The sequence below is a fragment of the Chiroxiphia lanceolata genome, chromosome 4, assembly GCF_009829145.1.
Source record: "Chiroxiphia lanceolata isolate bChiLan1 chromosome 4, bChiLan1.pri, whole genome shotgun sequence".
Lineage (NCBI taxonomy): Eukaryota > Metazoa > Chordata > Aves > Passeriformes > Pipridae > Chiroxiphia > Chiroxiphia lanceolata.
In genome coordinates, this window is record NC_045640.1 from 54,397,822 (window position 1) to 54,421,767 (window position 23,946).

Sequence of the window (23,946 nt, forward strand, 5' to 3'; positions counted from 1 at the left end):
TATGCTGTTTGACATATTCATACAGAGTCAACAGAAGCTGATGAACAGCAGAGTGACAAAATTTGCTTATTGTGCTAAATAATTCAATTGAGTATGCATAAAAATGGACAACAAAGAATTCAGATAGATCTCATGGTACTGAGTGACTGTGATACAACAACAAATGATGCTCAGTGTTGGTAAATGTGAAGTAACGTGCGTTGGAAAGAACTGTTTCAACTATAACAGGACAAAACTAATATCCAAACCTTAAAAGGCTTCAAAAACCATAAAGAAAAATCCACTTATCCAGATTCGTTAAACACAAAGGCACTATTTTAGTCTAAGAAGTCTTTAAAACTTGCACTGCTGGAAGGTGTGATGGTTTATGGGGGGAATGAAATATTTTTATGTTCTTCCTTAGGCATTCTCCACCAGTCTTCAACAAAGTATATTGCACTAGAGGACCCTCTCAACCTCTTTTACTGTCTGAAATAGTTGCAGTCAAAATTAGACCTCTCTTATTTATTATTAAATAGTACCATTACCTTTCTATGATAATAATATTGCTCTGAAAACACTACAACAATATGTACAGTACTCACACTTTCCCTTCCCCCCATTAATACAAATTTATTTATTCCTCTTTTGTACTGCTTTCCCTTCCATGCCTACAACCCTTGCATACCCAGACAGAAGCTTCACAAATTGAAAAAAGTTTTTCTTTGGACAACATTGGTTCTATTAGACCAGTCCAGCTCTACATATGAAGAAAAAGTCAGAAATTAGTACTTTTGAAAAAATACAGTCTGGAAAAATGGCATTCTGTAGAAATAACTTCATTGAGATCAAAATTTTGCTTGTGGGTTCAAAGAGATACCTAAGAATTTCACTAAAAGGCTTTTCAGAATCTAAGGAAAGAGAAGACTTTAGATCAGACTTTTAACTGGAGAAAAAAGATTACATAACAGACATTTTCTATAAGATAAGTAGAATGTAGCAAAACTTCCATGAAGCGGTTTAATGTTTTTTTTTCCCATATAGGACTTGTTAGTAACTTCTGGCTACGACATTTTAAATTCCAAGCAGCAACATAAAAATAAACAGATAAATATGAAACCCAGAACTAATCTGTGAACTCCAGTCAATATTGTGACTGTACTGAGTGAGACAAATTATATAAGTAAGCATATTAAATTCATATTAATGGTTCACTCAAATGATGTAGACTTACCATTAGTCAGTATGTGAATTTTATAAACAGCATTTATTTCCCTCTGCTAGAAACTCACTAGAGCATTTTCATTATATGTATTACACTTAATGAAGTTGAAGGATTTTTTTAACATTTACTTTAAGTGTCATCATATGGGGATACAGAGCATTTAATTTGCAGTATTTTATTTGTTTCTGTCGATTCTCTAAATACATAAAGCACAAAGCTGATCTATATTTACACTGGGTGATGTAAGGCAGCTACTTAGCTCATGCCTTCTCCAGGACTTTTACTAAGAACCAGGTTTATGTAGTATGGGTTTCACTGCACTCAGATACTTTTCAGTTCAGAAATATATTTGTCTTCAAGATTACATTGTAAACACAATGATAAAATCTCCATCCCAGAAAACAAAAAAGAAACTAACTTAATGGTGCTTCCTCTTAAAAAAAATGAGTTATTATGTTAGTGTGAATAAGACTAATAAGAGAAAATTTGGAATCTAATAAAATCTTTTAGATTTATATAATTTATTTTACAAAATATAAATGAAAATTTCCTACACAAAAGCAGCACCACAGTCTATATACTTGAAACACATTAAATTCACCTTGTGATTTCCAGATTATAGAGCTCTGTCTTCTAATGCAAGTGTCCAAGGTGGTAAATTTGCAGGCAGCAACTTTAAATTTTAGTGTAGGAATACATCCAAGTACCACACATGTGGAAAATTACACTGAAAATGTCTTTTAAAGTATGTTTTACTGTATAAAACATTTAGATTTTTTTTCATTTGAGACTGTTTATGCAACCTTCAAATGAGAGTTTACTCTAACTCAAGATATACCCAATTCCTGATGTTGGGGGTGGAGGGGCTGTATTTCAAGAAAGGACAAGACAGAAGAGCACCTTAAATTTATTCTAATAAAACTACTCACGTTCTGTAGATACAAAATAAAAAGGGGCTTGGGGAGATCACTTGTTTGAAGAAGCTATACAACTTGTGGGGAACAATTAATGTCATGCTCCAGTTTGAGCTCCTCCCTTTACTTTGTTATGCCCGTCTGTTTTGAGTTAACTATTTGGGAACCCATTTCCTGGTGTCTTTCTAATTACACATCAGAGTCCTAGTGGTAATGAGCATACCAATTATGCACTTAAAAGCACTTCTGCGTTTAGTGACAGTCTGGCAGGCTGAGAAATGAAGTAAAAAAAAGGAATGTGAAAAAGAGAGATGAAGTGCTAGGACTTAGGAAAGATGCATTACACCACAACAGAGACAATTTCTTTCTCCACTCAGAATAAAAATACATACAAGTATATTCTTATGATAAATAAACATCAAGAGCTAAAAACACCAAGACTAAGAAATATGAAGAGATAATCCTACCTATCTGTGCGTGTATATATAAAACTGGTTGCAGATATCAATGAAGAAGCCATGATACACATGGATCTGGTGCACCAAAGTTCATACTGTCAATTATGGGAAGCATAAAATCTATACTACCTAAGGAATTTCCAACCTCCCCTTTTTTTGAATCAAAGAACAAAAAGAAAATGTTTCCATTCCAGGCTGGGGTACTACCTGCACTTGATGCTGAGGATGTCACCTATACCATTTGATGCCTCCTCACCTCTAATACTGTTATGTAGACACTGATGTTCCTACTACCGTAGGACTTACAATTTTTCCAGTTTTCTCTCTACATACAGCAGATGTTTTGTCCTGTCTTTACAACCCATAAATGCCTTAGTTCTATAGCTGGCTTTCTTTGAAAGTTATCCAAGGCCTTACTATATGTCACCACAGACTTAACAGGTAACAGCTAATTATAAGGCAAGATAGTTCAGGCAATCAGCTCAGTTCCTTAAAAAGAATAAGAAAAAAAGACAATTTCTATTGAGGTGTTAAGCTGCATAGAAATTGTAGCGCAATAGAAGGACAATAGGATTGATTAGAAGCTATGATATGTTCACAGATCATGCTGGGAATCTCTGGTAAGCACAATGCATCTTTAATGCAAATCAATACAGACAGTCTGACGATGGCCCTTGAGAAAGGAAGTGCAATCAAGCTGCTGCTCCAAAGGACAGAGCTGGTCCAGCAGTGAGCACACGGGCTCTCTCTTCAAAGCATCTATGGGAATGAAGAATTCATCTGATAATTAGAGCAGTTCAAATGATTTTTTTCTGTTAAGTAGACTGTGAAATTCAGGAAGGTATTCTGGGCTTTGCCTTATAATGCCACAATTACTCATTGACAGAGCACAGTAGCACCATTGTGGTGAGCCGCTAGCAAACATCAGCCACATGAGCTGCAGATAATGTATAATTTAAACAGATGATGTAAGGTTTTCCCCATATTGTCTTGAGAGCTTCAAAAATCCCCTTTCAGATCCATGAAGTTTTGCAGTAGCTTTTTTAAAGGGAGAAGTTACAAAATGAAGGCAGATATATACTTCCAACTCCCCCAGTCTTAGATGCTCAGCTGTAATCATTTAGGCCCTGTTCACCAAAGAAGAGTAGCTGGGTAGTAATTTTTACAACATTTACTCATTTATTTCAACATGGTGCTCAGAGTTATTGGAATTGTACTTGAAAGGAAAAAAGAAGTATACTTCTCCCCTAACAACTACATTTCTGTCTGCAAACAGTGATTTCTTAAAGGTATTTCACTGATATTTTAAATGCCACAAACTATATATAGGCACATAGATGGCAGCAAGCTCTACTCCTGTAGACCAAATGCAGGAGGAGATGAGAGGGCTGGCACCAGCCCTTACAAGGGATGGTCATGGCAATTAACTGACTCTATCCTTTTGTCCGTTTGCCTGAGTGTGGTGGGGGACAGGAATCAGGAGGGCACCTCTGAGATCACTTCAGACAGGTCCAGTGTGAATAGTTCAAATCAATTTGTTGAGCCCAGGCCCTCATATCATGAAGAGATGTGCAAGGAGTAGCACAATCCCCAAAGCCTCTCAAATGAACAGAAAGTTTTCTGGGACTGCACTGAGCCTGCTCTCTGCGTGCCATGTATCTTCACTGGAGGAAGCATGCAGGGAGAGAGCAAAGCTGATTATTACCTCAAGGGCTAAACCTTACTCCATATGATCTTTGACACCAGTGGCTACAACCAAAGCTTCCTTTTGGTTTTTCCAACATACTATACCATCTGGTGAAGCATCTGAAGATGTCAGTAAGTTAGACACTCAATGTCACAAGAAATCATGTTGCTACTAGAAAGTACATTTCCTTTTAAGCAGGTACTTTTTTTCAAATCTAAAGAAAACCAGACAAATAACCGAGAAATCATCAACTAATATATAGTGCTTAAAATTCACATGAATAAATCATCCTTTAAGCTTAATTGAGCATACAGTTCTGAACATTTTGTTAAATGGATTAAATACCTGTAAAGTTTGAAAAATGGCTTAGATATTGTCACTTCTGCACCTAAATTTAGGAGTGTAAATCTTTAATTGGCCATATAAATCTAAGTGCTTTCATCTTCTGAGATGCTTAAGACTATAACTTTGTAAATTTAACTATCAACTCCTACTAGGCAAAAACAACTCTCCGTGCTTCTAGGGTTTTCATCAAGTATATCTGTAGTTTGGGATGATATTTCCCTCTCTGAGGAACAATTATATAAATAAAATTAACATATATGTGTTTATTCAATTACACACTTTAAAACACAACTAAAATTGCTTTTACAGTACACTGCTTAATCTAACAGTCTTACAGTTTAATGATTAACATACTTTATTTTTCTTTTTTTTAATTAGTGATTTGTTAGTTATATAAATATCCTACCACAAGAAAGAATGGAAATTTTGGCTATGTGGGCTTTATTGTTTAGTGTATATTTCACCATACCATTTCTAAAGTACCCTAAAGAGCCATACATGAAGATATACACCTAAAAGGAGTCTAACATGTCTAAGTGTTTCAAGCAGCTTTTCTGAATTTTCTGTGGATAATTTAGTCTTGTTGAAATTTAAAAAAAATGAAATTAAGCATTCCAGCAAAAAGTATATGTACATATGTATGTATATAATTGCGTGTGAAGAAGAATTCTACCTAGGCTACAGGAAGATAAAATCAGTTTACAGCAAAGAACATCTATCACAAAGAAAAACTCAAGCCAATAGAAAAATCAATCCAATGTGCAACAAAGAGAGCATGCAGTCTAACAAATCCACTAATGCTCAAACATCAGGAAGGAAACTTGAAGAGTAAAGACTAAGAAGTACTACATGGTAGAGAAGAACAAATCCACAGCAAGACAGAAATGAGCATAGTAAATGATACCCAATCATGACCAGAGACCATAGCATGACACAAGAGCATAAAATAAAATCATCTCCTCATAAATCTGTTGTCAGGACTCATGGTAGCTCTAATGAACTGCTCCATCAAAGCCTAAAGCCAAGAATAAAAGGCAAGTGACCCTCTTCTAATTCCCCATCCAAGTCACTTGGCTCATTACACACTTATATTAGAGTGATAAAAGTCTGTTGAGTGATTCATTCATTTGTCAGATTAAGAAGAAAATACAATTAGATGGCTTCCCTGAATTTGTCTATCTATCATCACGTTAGGGAGAGGTAAAAATAAGGAAAAAAATGATGACGAAAGTATTAAGAATTAAGAATGGAAGGACAAATGGGCTGTAGGTTAAGAAGAAAAGAGAAACCGAGAGATAAAATGTCTCCCTGTAAAGCTATTAATCTCAGAAGAGAAAACCCAGGCACAATTTCCTACAACAGTCTTGGTATAATATAGTCATTATTGCTATAAAAAGTGTTGATGGCAATGCTCTGCATTCACTATCGGCACTTGGGAAGAGGGGAAATGGGCTGACTTTCCATTTAAAGAGGGCTCAATGACAAAGGATAGCAATAAAAACAAAGAAAGGCCAATAATGTGTGCTACTATCCACAAGAAACCCATGAGTCTTTCGCAGACTTGAAGCAAGCAATCCCTTCTAGGAACTTAGGTACCCTCTGAAACAGATTTCCAAAAGATGTATGATCTCCAGGAGGGAAAAGCCCCAGGGCTTTAGAAATAGATAGAACTGGAGTCAGAAGTCCATCTCACCTTTGGGGCATTCAGGATATCTGAACGTCCCGTATTTGAGGTCAGGCAATCTATTTTCACACAGAGAGCTCTGTGGCCTAGGGCTTTATAGGAAAACTGCAGGCCACCAGCTTTTGTGTGCATGCACCTCTATGTACGTATGTATATGTGCATACATAGTAATGAGCTTCTGTATGAGCTTAAAATGAAATTTACCTCAGTCAAACACTTTTCTCAGCTATCCCAGTTCTTCCTAGTGTTCTGTGCTTTAAGAGAGGGATGCAATTTAAAGGCATTATAGCTATTTCTACATAAATAAGATAGACAAGTAAAATAAAATTACAAGCGGGCACTGCATTGGAAATTCTTTTCATTAGTTGAATTACAGGGAAAAATCTGAGGGCAGTGGCAAAAGGCTACAAATAAATTTTTCTTCTCAGTTTTTCAACTTATTAGGAAGTCGGCAGGAAAAGCTGGACAGTGATCTTCTAACTGTAAAGGGGAGTAGAGCACATATCTGTATCAGCTTTTGGCATTTCACACTGACCACCTGAACTTGGAACACTTGGATAAAATCAAAGCAAGAGAAGCAACTTGGAAAGCCAGTAAATTCCCTTCCCACACTTCTCCCAAAACAGTGTTTCTTCCTCTAAACTCTTCTGTTCCCACATTGATGAGGACACATGAAAATGGACATCCTTGCTGTTGTATCACCCAGTGATACCAGAAACTAAAAATAAAAAGGAAAAGGTGTCTTGTCTTTCCACAGTATTATTGAAGGGTTTCTCTCTACCACTCACCTTGATCTCCTCTGTGCCTCCCCTACACTCATGTCCCGAATTTAAATTCATGTAAATTCATGTCCCGAATTTACATCATCTGACAGTCTAAAACTCACCTCCAAGAGGTCATGGGCCAGACTAGTCAAATCCCAGGCACGGACGATGTGCCAGATTTCTATTTTTAAGTTAAAACACTGGCCTTTCTACTAATACAGAAATAGTCAGTAGAGAATTCTGACAAGCTGTGAGTCTGTCTCCTTTAAAAATGCAGTATGGGATGGGATGTATCCCACTAGACTGACTTGAAATAACAGCTGCACAAGAAAGAAAGCAAGGAACTGTGTGGCAGCCCCGAGGCACCTCACAACACCGTGTACCAAGATTGCTGCATCAAATACATTGCATTTTTATAACGTGCCATGATTCCTCTTTTCTGCTGTGTTGAAAGAGATATGATTGTCTCCCCTTTCAGTAAAGACAGACAAAAAAACTAATAACCATCTCTCAACCTGATTCTTGAACTGGTTTTGCTCCTTCTAATTTCCTGTCAAAGTGTGTAGTCAGTTTGCAAGGTGACATTTGCAGAAGCTCCTTACACATTGATTGGCTAAACTGCTGGGAAGCTGAGAGAATTCATGTAAAGAACGACCTTCATTCATTTTAAAGTCAGACCTGCTGATATTGCTGCATGCCAGAAAAGTCCAACTGCTCCCCACTCATTGCTCCGAGAGGGCCACTGATGGATGCAGATCATAAGCAGGACAGCAAACAATAGGCTGGATGATCTGCAGAGTTCCTGCCTCTGGTGAAAACTCAGGTTATGGTGCTGCCTACTGAATCCTAGACAGGAAAAGAAAAAAGCAATCTTTTCTTGCAAGATATCCTGCATAGTAACAAAGAGCTACTTGGAGGGTGATAGTGGCTTCAGGTGGTAAACATGCAGATCCCTTACCTTCGGCATGCTCTCCTTGTCTTTCCATCACGATTTACCTCCCTTTCAGCCTTTTCCTTGAAAGTTACTGCACTCTTGGTTAGTTCAAACTTTCTATTACTGACAAATCTACACCTCCATCCTTTCAAACCAAGCGGTTTGGGACAGGGCCACTTGCCAAATTTGCATTTGGTACAGAAAAAGACATTGTTCTGTATAAAAAACCCCATCTAACATAGATTAATAATTTTGCTACTCTACCAATAACAGCAATTTGTGTTTTAAGTATTTCTCAGTACAAAGAAGCATGTCTGTGCTTTGGAAACAGAACAGATGCTAAACTGCCCTCATGGCTCTGGACATGTACGGCATCTCTATTTTCTCTTACTTCTTTGGGTTGAAAAATCATGTTGGCAAAAGACAAGACATATTGGTTTATTTTTGCCCATTTACTTCTTTGTAAATATTATCATAACATAGACCTCCTGAAATATATAGCAAAACATAACTCATCAAAAAGATCCCTTTGGGAGTTGTAAGTTATATATACAAAATCTTTGGCATTTCTAAATTATAGTCCCTCCTGCAGCATAAATTCCCAGCCTTTATGAACCAAAAATGCTATCATTGAAGGATTTGTTTGATTACTTTGAAGTAAAACACAGAATTGACTGAAGTTTAACTACAGTCCTTGATTTAATTTAATCAGATTTAATCATAGCATAGAAATCAAAGCTCATGTTTTTGTGATGAGTTTCACAAAACTGTTCATAATAGCATGTGGTTAGAAAATCAGTTGCGGTTTACAGTTCCATGTACGACTTCCTTGTTCTCCCAAATACCAGGGATTAGTTCAGGGGTAACTCAGGGAGCTTGCAAATCTTGATCTTCTTTTCATAGAGCTTTGGAAGAGGAAAGGTATTTATAAGTTTTGAAATGAAACTGTGAAATTAGCTAGTAAATATCCCCAGATACCTTCTGAGTTTTAAACTGCCTTTTAGGGCAGCACCTCCCTCTATGTATTTTAGAGGGAGATTACTGGTTGACACAGGCACCTGAATTAGCTGTCTAAAATTGATAGGTGTTAATATAATAGCAGCTAGTTTATGATTCCTGCAAGCAATTAAAATGTCATTAACATTTTCATTGCCCATAAAACACACAGATTTTGTTTAAGTTGTTTTTTTAAAATATTCCTATATCATTATGGAAAAGGATATATTGTTGTGACGTTTATATAAGGTTGAATACAGAAATAAATATTCCAACACACGTATGTCCACACATCATAGATCAAACCAGTAAGCTCACTCACAAACAAGCTGAAATAAACAGTACAACCTTCACAACTTCATGGATGCCTAATTAGTATATAATATCCAACTGGCTATGATGTGCTAGCAAAAAAACCCCACTTGCAACAAAAGAAAAATCCTCTTTGCTCTCTAGTTAGGTTTTGTGAAAAAGAGGCCAGTTTTAACTATCACCAAGAGAGGGCAGTGACATATCTCAAATTATTAGAAGATCCCATACAAGAGCCATATACCTCTATAGCAAATGTGATAGCAAATAATCTCTGCAGACATTTAATTTTACATTCTGTGGAGCATTCAGCTGATGTTGTATTATTTTTAATTAACATCCTCCCACCCTTGAGTAAGTATACTGTTGTGTTTGGAACTGGAAAAAATAGGAAGAGATTATGGATAAAACCATGAGTCCTTATGAAATAAGATTTTTTTGTTCTGTTTTCAAACAGATTTTTCAAAGTAGAATATTAAAAAACACCTGCCTTCTACCAGGTTCACAGCAGTGTGTAAGCTTTGTTTTCAATTTTGACTGACTTCTCCAAAACGTGAGGACTTTACCACTTAGCTCTATCCCACACTTTCTATTCTTTCAAGACCCAAAATGGCAAGTTAGAGGGCTGCTTTTGTTGCCAAATCTTAATGATCTTTTTACAGGTGAGCCGCTGTACTATGCTGTTCAGGATGATTGATTTTTTTTGGGGAAGTTAGTATGTCCTTTTTTTTTGCCTAGGGTTATTTCAAAAGTATTGGGTTGAGAAGCTTAAATTGTCCTACTCCAAAACCTTTTAATAAAACATGCTATAAATCTGCTATTTTTGGTCTCCAAAGAACTGCATCATCTTCAAGTCAATAGCCTCTTGCGATTCTGAGGCTACTGCTATCCCCAAAGTTCCAAAAAATATAGTTAGCAAAAAGCCAGCACCTTTCTCTTTTTCACAGCCTTTCAATGGATAGATCTAATCCAGAGGAAAATATTTTGTCTTCTACACAAAGACTTTGGGGTTTATGTTTAACAGGATTTAGGAGAATCAACACTGATGACAAAACCTGTCCAGTTTGGCACACGGTTATATATGATTGTATTTGCACTTTTCAAAAGGTATGAACAGGAGAGAGGAGAGAAGGAAAAAGAGGGAGAGAGAAATACACTTCCACTTGATTTTATCTATGGTCTTTGAAGGTTTAGAGCAGTGTGAAGCCCGTCTTTTAAAATTAATTTAAATAGACCAAACATTTTTATATGGGCTTTTTCTTAATTTTTAAGGCAAATGGAATGAATAAGATAACAAAAGATAGAATAATGATGAAGACAAACATTTCTTTAGCAAGATATAACATTCTCTGTTTTCTTTACTAATATTTTAATTTTCTCTTGCAGAAATGATTTGCTTCAATATGCTAGATTGTCACAACAAACTAGAAAGCAGTTTCTAATGACTAATGGACTGACTGACAATTTAGATGTTATAAAGCTGTTAGAAAAGAGCTTAGAAGGAATATATAACTGGAACCAAAACACATTTGGAGGAATTGATCTGTAATAAATGTGGGTTATGGTGTTACATACCAAACACATTAAGGAAAGGGGGATGTGGTACACTATCGGAAAAAGTTTATCAGAATTTCTTATTAAGCTTCCTATTACATTTGTCATCACACCACATACACATCCTCGCATCCCCCATTGTAAGAGCAGCATAAAAATGTTCACCACAAAGTCAGTTTGATGTGAAATTCGCTCCCCTTTGGACTGAAATGCTTCAGTATGTACTGATACTAAAAATATTTGGATTCAGCATATCAATCCTTATTTAATGCAATCTGTTGGTGTCCTACAGTCACAAAGCACATAAAGATTATATTCTCCTGTGGGAAGATATCCATCACTTAGTTGGTCTTATCACATTTGCTTTCCTGCAGACACAAAAAGTGGCAAAGTTAAAAGCAAGCAGGGTGTAAGGTCTTCAGTAGTAAGGTTAGTAGCAAGAGAGGACAATAACTTTCATACACTGTTTAGTGTACAACAAGCCCCAAGGCCAAACAGAGAAATCAATTCAACTATCCAGAATCAAGCATATGAAGATACTCATTATAACTTTACTGTAGACCAAACTAGCTGTGAATTATTCCAGTCCTTTAAACGTATTTGAAAAATTAATTTGAGAACAAATAGGTTACAAAAGATTGTGGAAATACAATTTACCTTAGTCTATACTGACCAAAAGGCTATACTTCAAAATCTTTCTGCTAGCAACTAGATGCATTGACAATCCAAGTACTGTAGATTGAGCTTTGGATAAAATATTTCTATATATCATTACCATCACAGAACAGAGAGTCCACCTTATCTGTTCCTTGATAACAGACTGTTACAGAAATAACATAAAATTCCATTCATGTGCCACTTTGTTTTCCAGATTGTAGTCCCATTCTGGAATAAACTTTGTGGAATTACACCCATCAACCCCCATCACTACCTAAAATCCACTGAGTCAACAAAACTCCTCTGACAATGAACTGGAACTACTCTCTAATGCAAAGCTTGGACTACCCCTCCTGTTCCTTTTTCTGAGCAGATTTTCTGGTGTGCAAATGAACTTTTCCTACATTTTATGCCATTGCCTACATCCCTGCAGCAAAGCATAGACATTCTCAGGTGTTATCTTTTGCTAATGAAACTTGACTTGTGACGCACTTTGCAAGCAAAGCAGGCTCCAGTGTCAGAAGCAGAACTTATCATCTGTGGGGACAAAAATGAATGAAGCAGCAAGAAACATACTCATACCAGCAGGCCTGGATGGCTGGTCCAGGGATTGCAAGACAAGATAGGAAAAAAAGAGTTTATAATGTTGTTTAACCACTGTGGCATGAGTGGGACTGATACTCCCTTTAAGTAGTTAATAGATATTTTTTAAAGATGACATGATGTGAATTGACACTGTTTCAGTGGGTGGTAAGTGTGGTTTAATCATGGATATTTAAGTAGATCTTAATTAAAAGACTTATTTTCTTACTTTATGTTTATGTTAAATATTTGTCTCAAGTAATATAATACACAGCTTAAAATAACCTGACTAATGAGATCTTAGACACGCACGTTCAATGGGGAAATCACACATTTTATCAGCAGTTAATAAATGTAGAGAGCTAAGAGTAACTGAGTACTAATTCAGAATACTAATGTTTAGAATACTAAAACATTTTAGAGCCAAACATTTTAAAGCCAACATCAAGGCTTTAATAAAACATATTATTTTTAAAGGCAATCATTTTATAATTCAGAATCAGTACAGGTGTATAGAAACTTCATACTGCTTTAAAATATTCATAGAAACCACTTACGGCTCATTATTAAGGCACTCCATTAGAAGGCATACTTTAAATCAGACTTTTATGAGCTACAAATGCATTATTTATTACAAAAATGCCTTTAAAACAAACAAATAAACCCTCCCCCTAAAATAAAATCCAGCGTTTCAGACTAATAAATTCAGAAGCAGACTGGTTGAGCATGGATCAGGAAAATGCAGGAAAGATGAGACTAGATCTAAACTTCAGCAGACACCACAAGGAAGCAAAGACAAGACAGAAGAACTACAAAGAGGCAAAGGAGCAGGTAAATGAATTGGAAGCACACAGAGCTGCTACAGGTAATACACATGAAGGGGAGCATGACTAGCACAGGTGGGCAGGTGTGGCAGTAATAGGACGAGAGGATTCTGGCAACATCCACAATGACACTGTGATCACTGTGAAACAGCAAAGGGCCCAGACACAACAACCTGTATTTCCTGTTTCAGCCATGCCTTGGCTCCTAATCTCTGGGGTTTTTTTGGCTTCTTTATCCACCTCTCCTAGGCAAAAATGTCAGATAAGTCCATGAAAAAAAGAAGGGGCTTCATTTCCAGTGATTTAAGTGAGACTCCATTTCTTGTACCATGCATTTTACTCTCAAAAGTATGTTTCTGCTGTCTGCAAATATGTTAAAGTTATAATTTTAAACTGAAATGTTATCAGCTTCAATATATTTTTAAACTCAAGTGTATCAGTTTTAACATATTATGCTGCATTTTTCTAAACCAATTAAAAATTATTTACACACATGACTAAAATTATTTGAGGTCAAATTTCAACAGAAGATCATCTGTAATTTATCCCATGCTATCCTTTTCTGTTTGCACAAGACAAATATTCTATCCACTACTATACTTCAGGAAGAAATGGCTGTAATATTTTTCAAAGGTTTTGAGAAATTGAGAGAAGTAATGTTGGAAGTAATGATGACATTATTTTAAAACTGACATTTGCCACAGGTGCCAGACATACCTTGCCAAAGTCCTTAAAACATGTTTTCCCCCATTTACTTCTAACCAAAGGAGTTTCATAAACCTTGTTAGTGCTTACAATTTCCTCATAAGCTTAATTTTTTTAAGAAAGATCTATCAAATGAAATTAATTCTGTTTATCGAAATGAAAATGTAAAGCATTTGAGACTTCATACATTTCACTTTTTCTATTACTCCTTCTGTGCATTTTTAAGCAGGAATAAACCATGACAGGAATATTTATTATTAAATTCTATTGTAACTTACCCTTTGATTAAGGCATTATATCATAATTTGGAACAGGTAAAATCTGAGCACTGTAATTTTAAGGCTGAATCATAAAAAACTTTCAACACTGAGAAAGAATTATAAATATTGTGAAGTCATTGAAAGCTTCACCATCCTAATCTTTAGTATTTGTAAAGAACTCAAAAGGTACAAAGAGGTGTCCCTAACCAAATACACAGGGGTAACTTTTTATCTCTGGAACTCACTTTTAATATTCTTTTAATTGCAGGATACAGCTATAACCCCTTTACGGAAAACACATCTCAGCATTGCCATAAATGCAATATTGAGACAAAATGACACAGCGGTTCTACTCCTGATGTTCTTTTGGCAGATAAGAAAATTTAACTGAAAACTTTTACTTTACAAATGACAACTTCTGCATAGTAAACTCTGCCACATTTTGAAATACATGAGCTATTTAGTAGGAAACTACAGTACGTTAAGAACACAATACAGCATCCAATTTGAAACCAAACAGATGCTTCTCTTTGTCTTCTGTAATATCACTATTTGTTTCTTATCAGTCTTAAAAATGGCACAACAAACAAAGATTTACTGTACTTTCAGCTGTGTTGTGCAAACAACAGTAGAACGGAATTTTTACAGTTCAACACATCATTTCTCCCCTTTCTCTTTAGCTAACCATTGTACCCACATGCATTTTGTGCTCCAACCCAAACATCCACTCAAGCTGCTCTTCCTGGTGGTCACCACTCCTCTCATCAGGCGAGAGCTGATCCTTGACTCTTTGCTAACATAACCTTTTCTGACACTTGTTTATAGATGCCTACATCCTTCTGATGGATTTGGGAGCCTTTAGCAGCTTCATGGATGTTTTCACATTTGTGTCTACTGTAAATCTAGATAGATAGATAGATAGATAACAGGTGCTCTCAGTGGAAATCTACAATCACAGTTTCCCAACTAGTTTATGACTTGCCTAGCTCCTCTAGATACTGCAGTCTGTGAAGGGAGGACTAACGGGATTAGTTTGGGTTCTCCCTCTTTTAGTAGAAAATTACACTGAATATTTTACAGCCACAGAGGCAAACATCATTGAGTTTACCACAGCTGCTTACCCCACTGCAGGAAAATAGTGCCTACTACTGTCAACAAAGTATCATTCAGCATCATGCTCAATGAAATATACCCTTTCCACAAAACAAACAAACAAACAAAAACCAACAAAAAAACCCCCAAATCCCCCAAAACCCACCAAATGCACAAAAAACCCACCAAATCCCCCAAAACCCACCAAATGCACAAAAACCCACATTCCCTCCAAAAAAAAAAAAAAGGCAAACCCCAAACAAAACCCCAAACACTTAAACAAAAAACCAAACCAACATTTGTCTCTGGAGCACGTCCAGAGAAGAGCAATGAGGCTGGTGAAGGGACTCGAGTACAAGTCCTGTGAGGAGAGGCTGAGGGAGCTGAGGCTGTTTAGTCTGGAGGAGACCTTCTCACTCTCTACAACTCCTTGAAAGGAGGTTGTAGCCAGTTGGGCGTCGGTCTCTTCTCCCAGGCAACCAGCAGTAGGACAAGAGGGCATGGTCTTAAGCTGTGCCAGGGGAGGTTTAGGTCGAATATTAGGAAAAAATTTTTTACAGAGACATTGGAATGGACTGCCCAGGTGGATTCGCTGTCCCTGGATGAGGCACTTAGTGCCATGGTCTAGTAATGACGGTGGTGTTGGATCAAGGGTTGGACTTGATGATCTCTGAGGTCTTTTCCAACCTGGCTGATTCTATGATACTCATGAATATTCTGTGTCTAAAAAGAAACATTTTCATATTTTTTTGCTAATAGGTTAACTTGGAACAGAGAGATCTTACTGCTAAAGAAGGTAGTTCTGCCTACTTTAAAACTTGTATCAGTAAAGTTTTGATTAATACGACTGTTCTAGGCCTTTCAGATGTACCACAGGGCCTCATCCAACATTTATTAGCCTACAAAACCACACAGCCTTCAAGGAGAAGCCCTTCACAAAATGTGCACACTAGAAACAATTTATTGAAAGGTTGGACCAGATCATCTTTGAAGCCCAACCTGGGCTGTTGTATAATTCTGATTTATTATAGTGGGGAGACATGGTTGGCAGGACATATAATTGTGTCAGTCTTGGCTTGTGGTTCTTGAAGAAAAAGGCAATTTATCAAATCTTGTGAAATGGCTCAGGTTGCCAAGAAGGCAAACATCATCCTGGCCTATATTAGCAATATTAGGACCAGCAGAGCCAGAGCAGTGATCGACCCCCTGTACTCGGCATGGTGAGGCTGCAACTTGAATGCTGGGCCAAGAATTCAGTCTTGGCCTCTCACTACAAGAAAGACACTGAGGTGCAGGAGAGTGACCAGAGACAGGCAACAAAGCTGGTGAAAGGTCTGGAGCACAAGCCTTATGAGGATCTGAGGGGAAAAGGAGGCTCAGGGGTGCGTTGTCACTCTCTACAACGTCTGGAAGGAGGTTGTAGCAAGGTGGGGGTTCCTTCACTGAAAGGGTGGTCAAGAAATGGAGCAGGCTGCCCAGGGATAGTGGAGTCACTATCTCTGGATGCAGTTAAAAAGTGTGTATATGTGCTGCTTAGAGACATGGAATAGTGATGGGCTTGGTGTTGGATTTCATTACCTTAAAGGTATTTTCCAACTTAAATGATTCTACGATTTTAAATTTGTGTAAATCTACTTCCATGTGTTAGAGACTAAGTAAGATTTGCATTATAAACCTTAGATAGGTATCAGCCCTCCCAAGGCTGTGCATTGAGCCCTTAATTCTGAGAACCGAACAATACCCTTCACCACCATCAAAAGCTAAAACTAAATGACCCATTTTGTACTAGCATTTCTTTGTGCTTCCTGTCTAAAGAAGCAGTTCAAGTTTCTACCATTCATCTCTCCTGTCTACATGGTTTTCCAACTATTAAGAACTTTTGACTAGAACACCTAATCTGCATCCAAATTTGCATGGAAATATTTAATTTCCTGAACATATAGTTATTATCTCCCTCTTCACATGATTAATTACCAACATACCCCCCTTCTTTTGGATTAATGGAGGGTTAAACACATTTATTACATAGTCCTACTTCTGGAAAATGTATGCTTGTTCCAGTTAGAAGTAGTTGTGAAATGAAGCAATTTTCATCAGATGATAGCCTTGATTGAAAACAAGCCAGCTATAAAGAGCAAAAGACAAGCATTGAAAACTTTAATTCTGAAAGGTACCTATAATTCATTGATACTGTCCACCTTAAAACAAGTAATTCCAAGATGAGCAAAGTGTTTTATCCTATTAATTTCAAGGATGATGAACCACATTCTTGAAGCAGCACCCACTGAGTACTTTTTTAAAGGTGAAGAGAAGTCCCTAATGGGATTTCCAAAATCGCATAGAAGCATTACTGCCTGAGAGGTCAATGAAGCATTAAGTCCATTCTTAAATCATACACAGTTCCTTCTGACATTATTCAAAATGTCAGTTTTGAGGCACTTCAAAGTTCCCAGGCACTTCAGATCTCTGAAGTGAGTTACAAAGCTAATTTTCTCAGCTGAAGTACTTGAGGATAAAAATTCACAACTTGCCATCCAGTTCTGCAGATCCATGTTCACCAGAAGGCTTTCATAGCTACTCAAGCAGAAGAAAAAGCCTTATAACCATAGTAAAGGTATTTCAAAATCAGTCCAACCAATCATACTGAAAACTGCAAAGGGTTTTGCTGATATAAAGTTTGGAAAAACAAAAATGATCTAATCCCTTAGTCTGGTTGACCTGAGCCAACTACAAACAGTCAAGAGGAAGAGAACAACCCAAAAATGAAGGAAAAACATTTAATGGACACAAATCAAGTTTCACATGCTACATAAACATGACCAACATGCAAATCCAAATTTTCTTTCCCAGTGTAGATATTAAAAAAACACCATGCTATTTCTGTTATTCAAAATTTTTCAGAAAATCTCTGCTATAAAAAAGAAAGGAATTAAGTTCTCTATCTTTCTTTGCTCTTATGCCCATATGAAGAACAGAATAATGACACAGGAGCCTCTGCGGTTAGGCAGTTGCCTGGCAGCATCAACAGAAAACAGGAATTGATGATATAATTCCCAGCTTTTTTTTTTTTAATTATTATTAATTTTTGACTGAACTTTCTAAAGTTTCCATTGTCATAACAAGACACTAAAGGAAATTAAAAACATAGGTTTGAAAGTGGAAAATATTTCTCCTGTTCTTTGCTGTCAAGAAAACTATATTTTCTATAGGAGATGGGTAAAATGCAACCTCTTTTCCCAATGAACCAAAATTAATAAAAACCATGAAACTATATAATTTAAAAAGATTTGTCTCTCTCTGATGAAAGCAATCAGTCAAAATTGGCAGTTCCCAATGCACTGAAAACATTTTTCAGTAAGAACATTCTTATCAGTTTTGACAGGAATGGATATTTTGAGCAAAAGGGAGATGTGCTCATCCCTGATAAAACTGTGAAGAGAAATACTACAGAGCATCAAGGTCCCAAGGGGAATTTCTGTTTGACATCAGTTCTTCTCCCCAGGGTTCCGTTTCTCCTCTTCTGCCACCCTGCATTTTCCCTTTGTCCCCACACTGTTCCCAATGCAGGAGCAAGCCCCTCTTCACTCCAGAGTGCTCAGAGGCTTGAAAGACTTTTTTGGGTTCAAATCTCTCCTCTAGCCCTGCAAAAATCACTGCTAAGAGCCATCCAACCTGTGTGCTGGAAACTGGATAAACCTGTATCTTTATTTGAGTTGAATTTTAACAAAGACACTTAACGTTATTATTCTAGACTGGGAAATCTGGACACCCACTTGTCTTACAGCCTAAAATAATTTTAGTTTTTACAAGAGGTACTGCTATGCTCAAATGTCTGATCCACTGGAGCTCAGCAGACATGTCTGACTGTGCTGCTAACAAGAAATAGGTGGGATAATACATCTCTATTGCATTATGCTTGCCTTGGCTTTGTGGGCATTAGTCTGAAGTTTGAGTTCTGTGTCATTTTGCTCATACACCTGGATCCTGTCTCTCCTGTATTCCTGCTGGATATCCTGCTCCACAGGTGAAGAATTCGAGGGGAACGGATTGCTCATAATGCTGACTGTAGTAGCAACTGCTCTGCTATGCATTTATCAGTGATCACTAGAAGGAGGACTTTAACCCTGGTCTTCCACATTCCTGGGGCAGCATCCACCAAATTCATCTCTGGCTTCTTTGCACTTATGAACAAACTCATTCAGACAAAGAGCCCAGGGTCAGGGCAGGCAGCTGGACAGCCCAGCACCAGGACTTAGATTTCACTCACCCTCCATCTGAATCAGAGAGTCCAAAACCTGATAAATTCTCCAGATGTTGGAGAATTTACACTATTGATTACTTTGAGTCAGTCTGCCTTTCTTTCCACAGCCTCAGATTTTAAAAGAAAATGCTCCATTCAAAAGCAAAGAGGGCATTTCTTCAAGACTTTTAAATTTTTTAAAATTCAGGAATACAATTATGGAGGGAGACTTTTTCCATTTTCCATTAGACTTGAACACGTATTTAGTTTGACTTTTAAGCTAAACAGAAGTACATTTTAAGTAAAGCACAGTTCTCTATTAACACTAGTTTTATTGTGATAACATGCAAATCCCCGACACTTTGCAGCCAAATTAAATTTCAGTGAAATTTAAAAAAAGATTTACAGAAGCTACCAGAAAGTAAAGAATCAGTTCCTGTATCTTAATCTATTGCATAGCACTAAATGAAGGAAGGAAATGGTACTCTTCAGCGGGCTTACAGCACAGTTTAAGCACTGTGCTGAACTGGAATAGCAGGTCTCAGTTCACCAAGGTATTTAATTGCCTCTTCATCTTTAGTACTAAGCAGTTTACTTCATTTCTAGCAGGCTGATTATATATTTAAAGTTGCTTTAGAAAGAGTAGCATGGTAGCACTGTGCCAGGCCCATCTTTTCCATCAACACTAAAGGCAAGGCAGTCAGACACAGTAACATTTATTTTCAACTCACTAGAAAATACACCATCAATAATGTCTCTGTAAATTGCAAGGATATCTTTCAGTCACATCATAAATTAAATGTCAGCCTTTAGAAACAGCTACACAGATCACAGCTTAAAGTACCTGGTGCTGATACATATACATCTTTAAAATCACATTACACAGCTCTACCTTTGATCGTGATCACAAAGGGAACAGGTGAACCCATCATTTACCTCAAGTAGCTGACTGAGAAGCTAACCAAGAAGGAAATACTTTATGTGCTCGTGGTTATTAAATGGTGTTAGTAAGTGTCAGAAGAGCTGTATAACTTTCTCTTTTTACCTAATGAAACAAAAGGGAAATAAAGGATGCAAAAAATAAGTTCTAACTTTATAAGAAGAGACAGTAACTTCCTGAAGATCAAAATACATGCTTGAAACATACGTTGTTCCCTGATGCAAATGTAAGAAAAAAATTATATAGTGTATTACAAAGACACAGCAGTACTGTGATCAACAAGTGCTCTCAGATGAAGTGGAAGTAGCAATTATTTTACCAGAATGACAGCAAAAACTTCAAAACAGCTTTCCCAACTCTGAACAAATAGCACGACTATGGAATGTTGCATATAACCCTTAAAAATCTGTGAAATAAAAACCTGTATGCACTGACTCCACAGGGAAAGTCCTGCCATTTGCACTGGCAGAAGTAGAGGAACAATGCATCTGTGAGGCATTAAGGCCAGAGGCCTTCAACCCTGTTCACATGAAATGCTTTGTGCTACAGATGTCCCTTGGATTAAAACAGACAACATTTCCTCCTAAAGACAATCAAATCAAAATGAGTTAGGACTTAACCATACAATCCTAATGGAAAAATGCAGGGGGCTCAAAGTGTCCGGGGTTACCCAGGTGCCCCACTCAGGCTACCTGTTTTTCTGCATGCTCACAGCTCTGTCCTTTCTCCAGGGCATCACTAGGTGCCTGGAATGCAAAGACAGCCTTGGCATGAACATCCTGGTGCAAAGAGCAATTGATGTGAGAGCCTGGTACGGTATCTTACTCCTCCACAGGGAGGAAACAACCTAAAACATCATCAGAAGAGAAGAGAAACGTACAGGAGGTGGGTGTATGCTCATAGGGATATGGAGGCAGAGCAAAATGCACCACATCCTCAAATGTCCACAGGTCATAGTAAAACAAGTGTGGGAGCAGGAATAAAGTCCTCTAAACTTCAAAAGGTTCAGTACAGAGCCTTTGAGGATGAACCCATCCTGAATTACAAGGAGCACTGGAAGTAATATGAGAACCACTTTATTTCTGCAGTGCTGTTTTCTACACCACTAAGATATAAGACAGTACTCTGAGCTATCAACTCCCTTTTGTTCACTTGTTTGTTGCATGGTTATTCACAGGAATGGCAGCTTTTATTTCAACAGTATAGATAAAAGTATTGCACTGAAATTTAAATGTCAAAGAATACATACTCAAATGTCAAGTACCAACAGACAAATGCCAACACAGAAATGTCAGAAATACACCCGTGTCTCCCACTGAATATAACTACATCTGCACAAATGCAAGCCACAGTATGATGTGTAAAAGCAAGAGTTTTTATTCAGTTCCTTAGGGATCATAATACCACTGGTGTCAATAAAATCAGTATCTGGCAGCAATCTGAATGTATTACTCCAAGAACCCGACTCTGGCAACAAGTATAGACTACACGATCTATGGTCTGCAAGGTGATGGATAACATTTACAGTCATAATGGTGCAAAATTTCTATCTCAGGCGAATCCCACTCCTGAATTTGCTAACTCGCTGCTAGATGACGGAGCCCTACACAATGAACTCTCACATGAATTCTCCCACTGCTTTCCAGGTATGACCTCAGCCCATGAAAGTTGAAGGAAGGGACTTAAAGACATTTTCTTCTAGATACATGGCTTAATTTGTCCAAATAAAGCAAACATAAACATGAATTCTTGGTGTATCCTAAACTATTTGCTTTTTTGAATCCTAGGAATATTCTGCACTTATTAATATAAGTGCAGAAGTATAAATGAACACCAGGAGAACTGACTTCAAGCAGGATTTGAACTCTTGAGAAACTTGAGTGCAAAGCTCTACTCTCTTTGACCAACTTGAAATCTACTTCCTTACAAAGACAGTGAAGGTCTCTTCGTCCTTGAACTATCATAAAGAGTAAACAAGAAAGGTTCAAAAAGCCTTTTCTGCTATCCCATTGTCTTGCACAACTTATGTGTGCCCATGGTCATTAACATCTTTTCTAAAAGTAAACTGTATCATAGCTTAAATTAGCACTGCAATTCTAAATTCTACCATCAGAAAAGAGTTAGAAAAGCTAGGAAGTATTCTTGTGCTTCTATATTTCCAAGACCTTTCTGTGAGTCTCTCTTCTACATTTTTGGGAATGGAAGAACATAATTTAGTGCTTCACTCAGGCATTCACCCAGACAGGCCTGAAGTCAAAAAAACCCCAGCCAAAGTCAACCCATAAGTAGCTGCTCAGTGCATAGCACGGAAAATAAATCAAGTCAAAATATGTTGAAACAAGCAGAACTTACAGGTAAGGGAATAAGGACTTATCCAACATTCTGGTCTCCTAAAGACTTTATGAAGTACCTCCAAATATCAACAAGATCCAGTTCTGTCTAGTTTCTAAGCATCTGTCAGGGTCTCTGCTCAAGGTGACATAATTATAGGCACATGTGTACATTAGGGTATTGACAAGAGATAAAACAGCAGGAACAGAATAACAATTCCAATGAATAGCGGAGAAGAAATTTCAGTTTCGAGATGCTTTAGACTTCTTACTTATCTCTTCCTTCTTTCACAGCACTTATCTGTTACTCCAGAAGCTATGCAGACAAATGATGTACTTCATCTTACAGCGACACTGACACATGGAATCAGTTTACAAATATTAAGAAAACTCTACCATTTGCTTTCAGACAATCACTTCAGGTTCCTCACATATAAAACCTAGTATGATCTGATACACTTGGCATTTTTCAGGAAATCTGTCCTCAAAGGGAAGTTGTTCTTGGAAAATCCTATTACTCTCATTTGCCTATGAAGTACCATATGATTTTTGCCATGTCAGATGAGCAGTTGTTCAAAGTTAAGGATATGCATTGCAAATAGAGACCTGTCCCCGTAATTTCTTACGCAGGACTTAAATTTAGTTATAGATTGGCAAAACTCAAATACCAAGAAAGAGTAATTTTGCTGGAGATGTATGCCATTCCCTGTAATAATCTAAGTCCAAGCATTTGGACCATGTCTGGTAGCTGAATAGACAACATTACATTTTTCTGTAAAACTTAGTTCCTACTAAAACACCATGTACTTATATACTGAAGAGACCACACAAATTTTATCTATGCTGCAACAGATTTTCTCTTTCCATATCCGTGAATTTCATTCATCTAACAGGTACAGGAACCCACTTTGACCAGAAGTATCAGAGACCAATCTCGGTGCTCTAAACACATTCCAATGTAAAATTCACTATTTTGGATATGGGTTGCAAGGGTTACAAAGCAACAGCTTTCACGGGTCTTTTGGGACATTCAACCAGCAGCTTAATACATTACAAATGACATCTTGATCAACACAACCTACTCCAAGGTGTTTTTAAATAATAAAATAGACAGGTATCTCAAAGTTCAAGGCTTTTCTCCCATTTCTCACTCCTTTAATGATACACAACACCATGTTATCTGCCACCAAGTCCTTTTCTATTAACATGGAACACAAGGGAGGTTTTTAAAAAATCAGTGAAAACAATCTCTTGTTTGAATATATGCAACCTCACCTTGCGGATTCCTCTGCCAAGATCTTCTCCATAATTTGTCCCCAAAATTTCAAAATGCACGTTAGGATTCCCCCCATTTTCTGCAAATTCCAGTTCTCCAGTCAAGCCATTCACTCCACCCTGTTAGAAAAAAAAGGAAAATGGAATGAAAACTCACGAGTCGGTAATTATAACAACCTTTTTTTCTTGAGG

The 23,946-nt window shown here is 37.2% G+C and overlaps 1 protein-coding gene across 2 annotated transcripts in view; it reads right to left on the reverse strand.

The window, feature by feature from the left end:
- The window catches only part of GRID2 (glutamate ionotropic receptor delta type subunit 2), a 695,515-nt gene that overhangs the window by 176,638 nt on the left and 494,931 nt on the right, over positions 1–23,946 (reverse strand). For both annotated transcript variants that reach the window (XM_032686347.1, XM_032686346.1), the window contains one exon: positions 23,755–23,874. In XM_032686347.1, the coding sequence (XP_032542238.1) occupies positions 23,755–23,874 (120 nt within the window). The remainder of the gene's footprint in view (positions 1–23,754; positions 23,875–23,946) is intronic.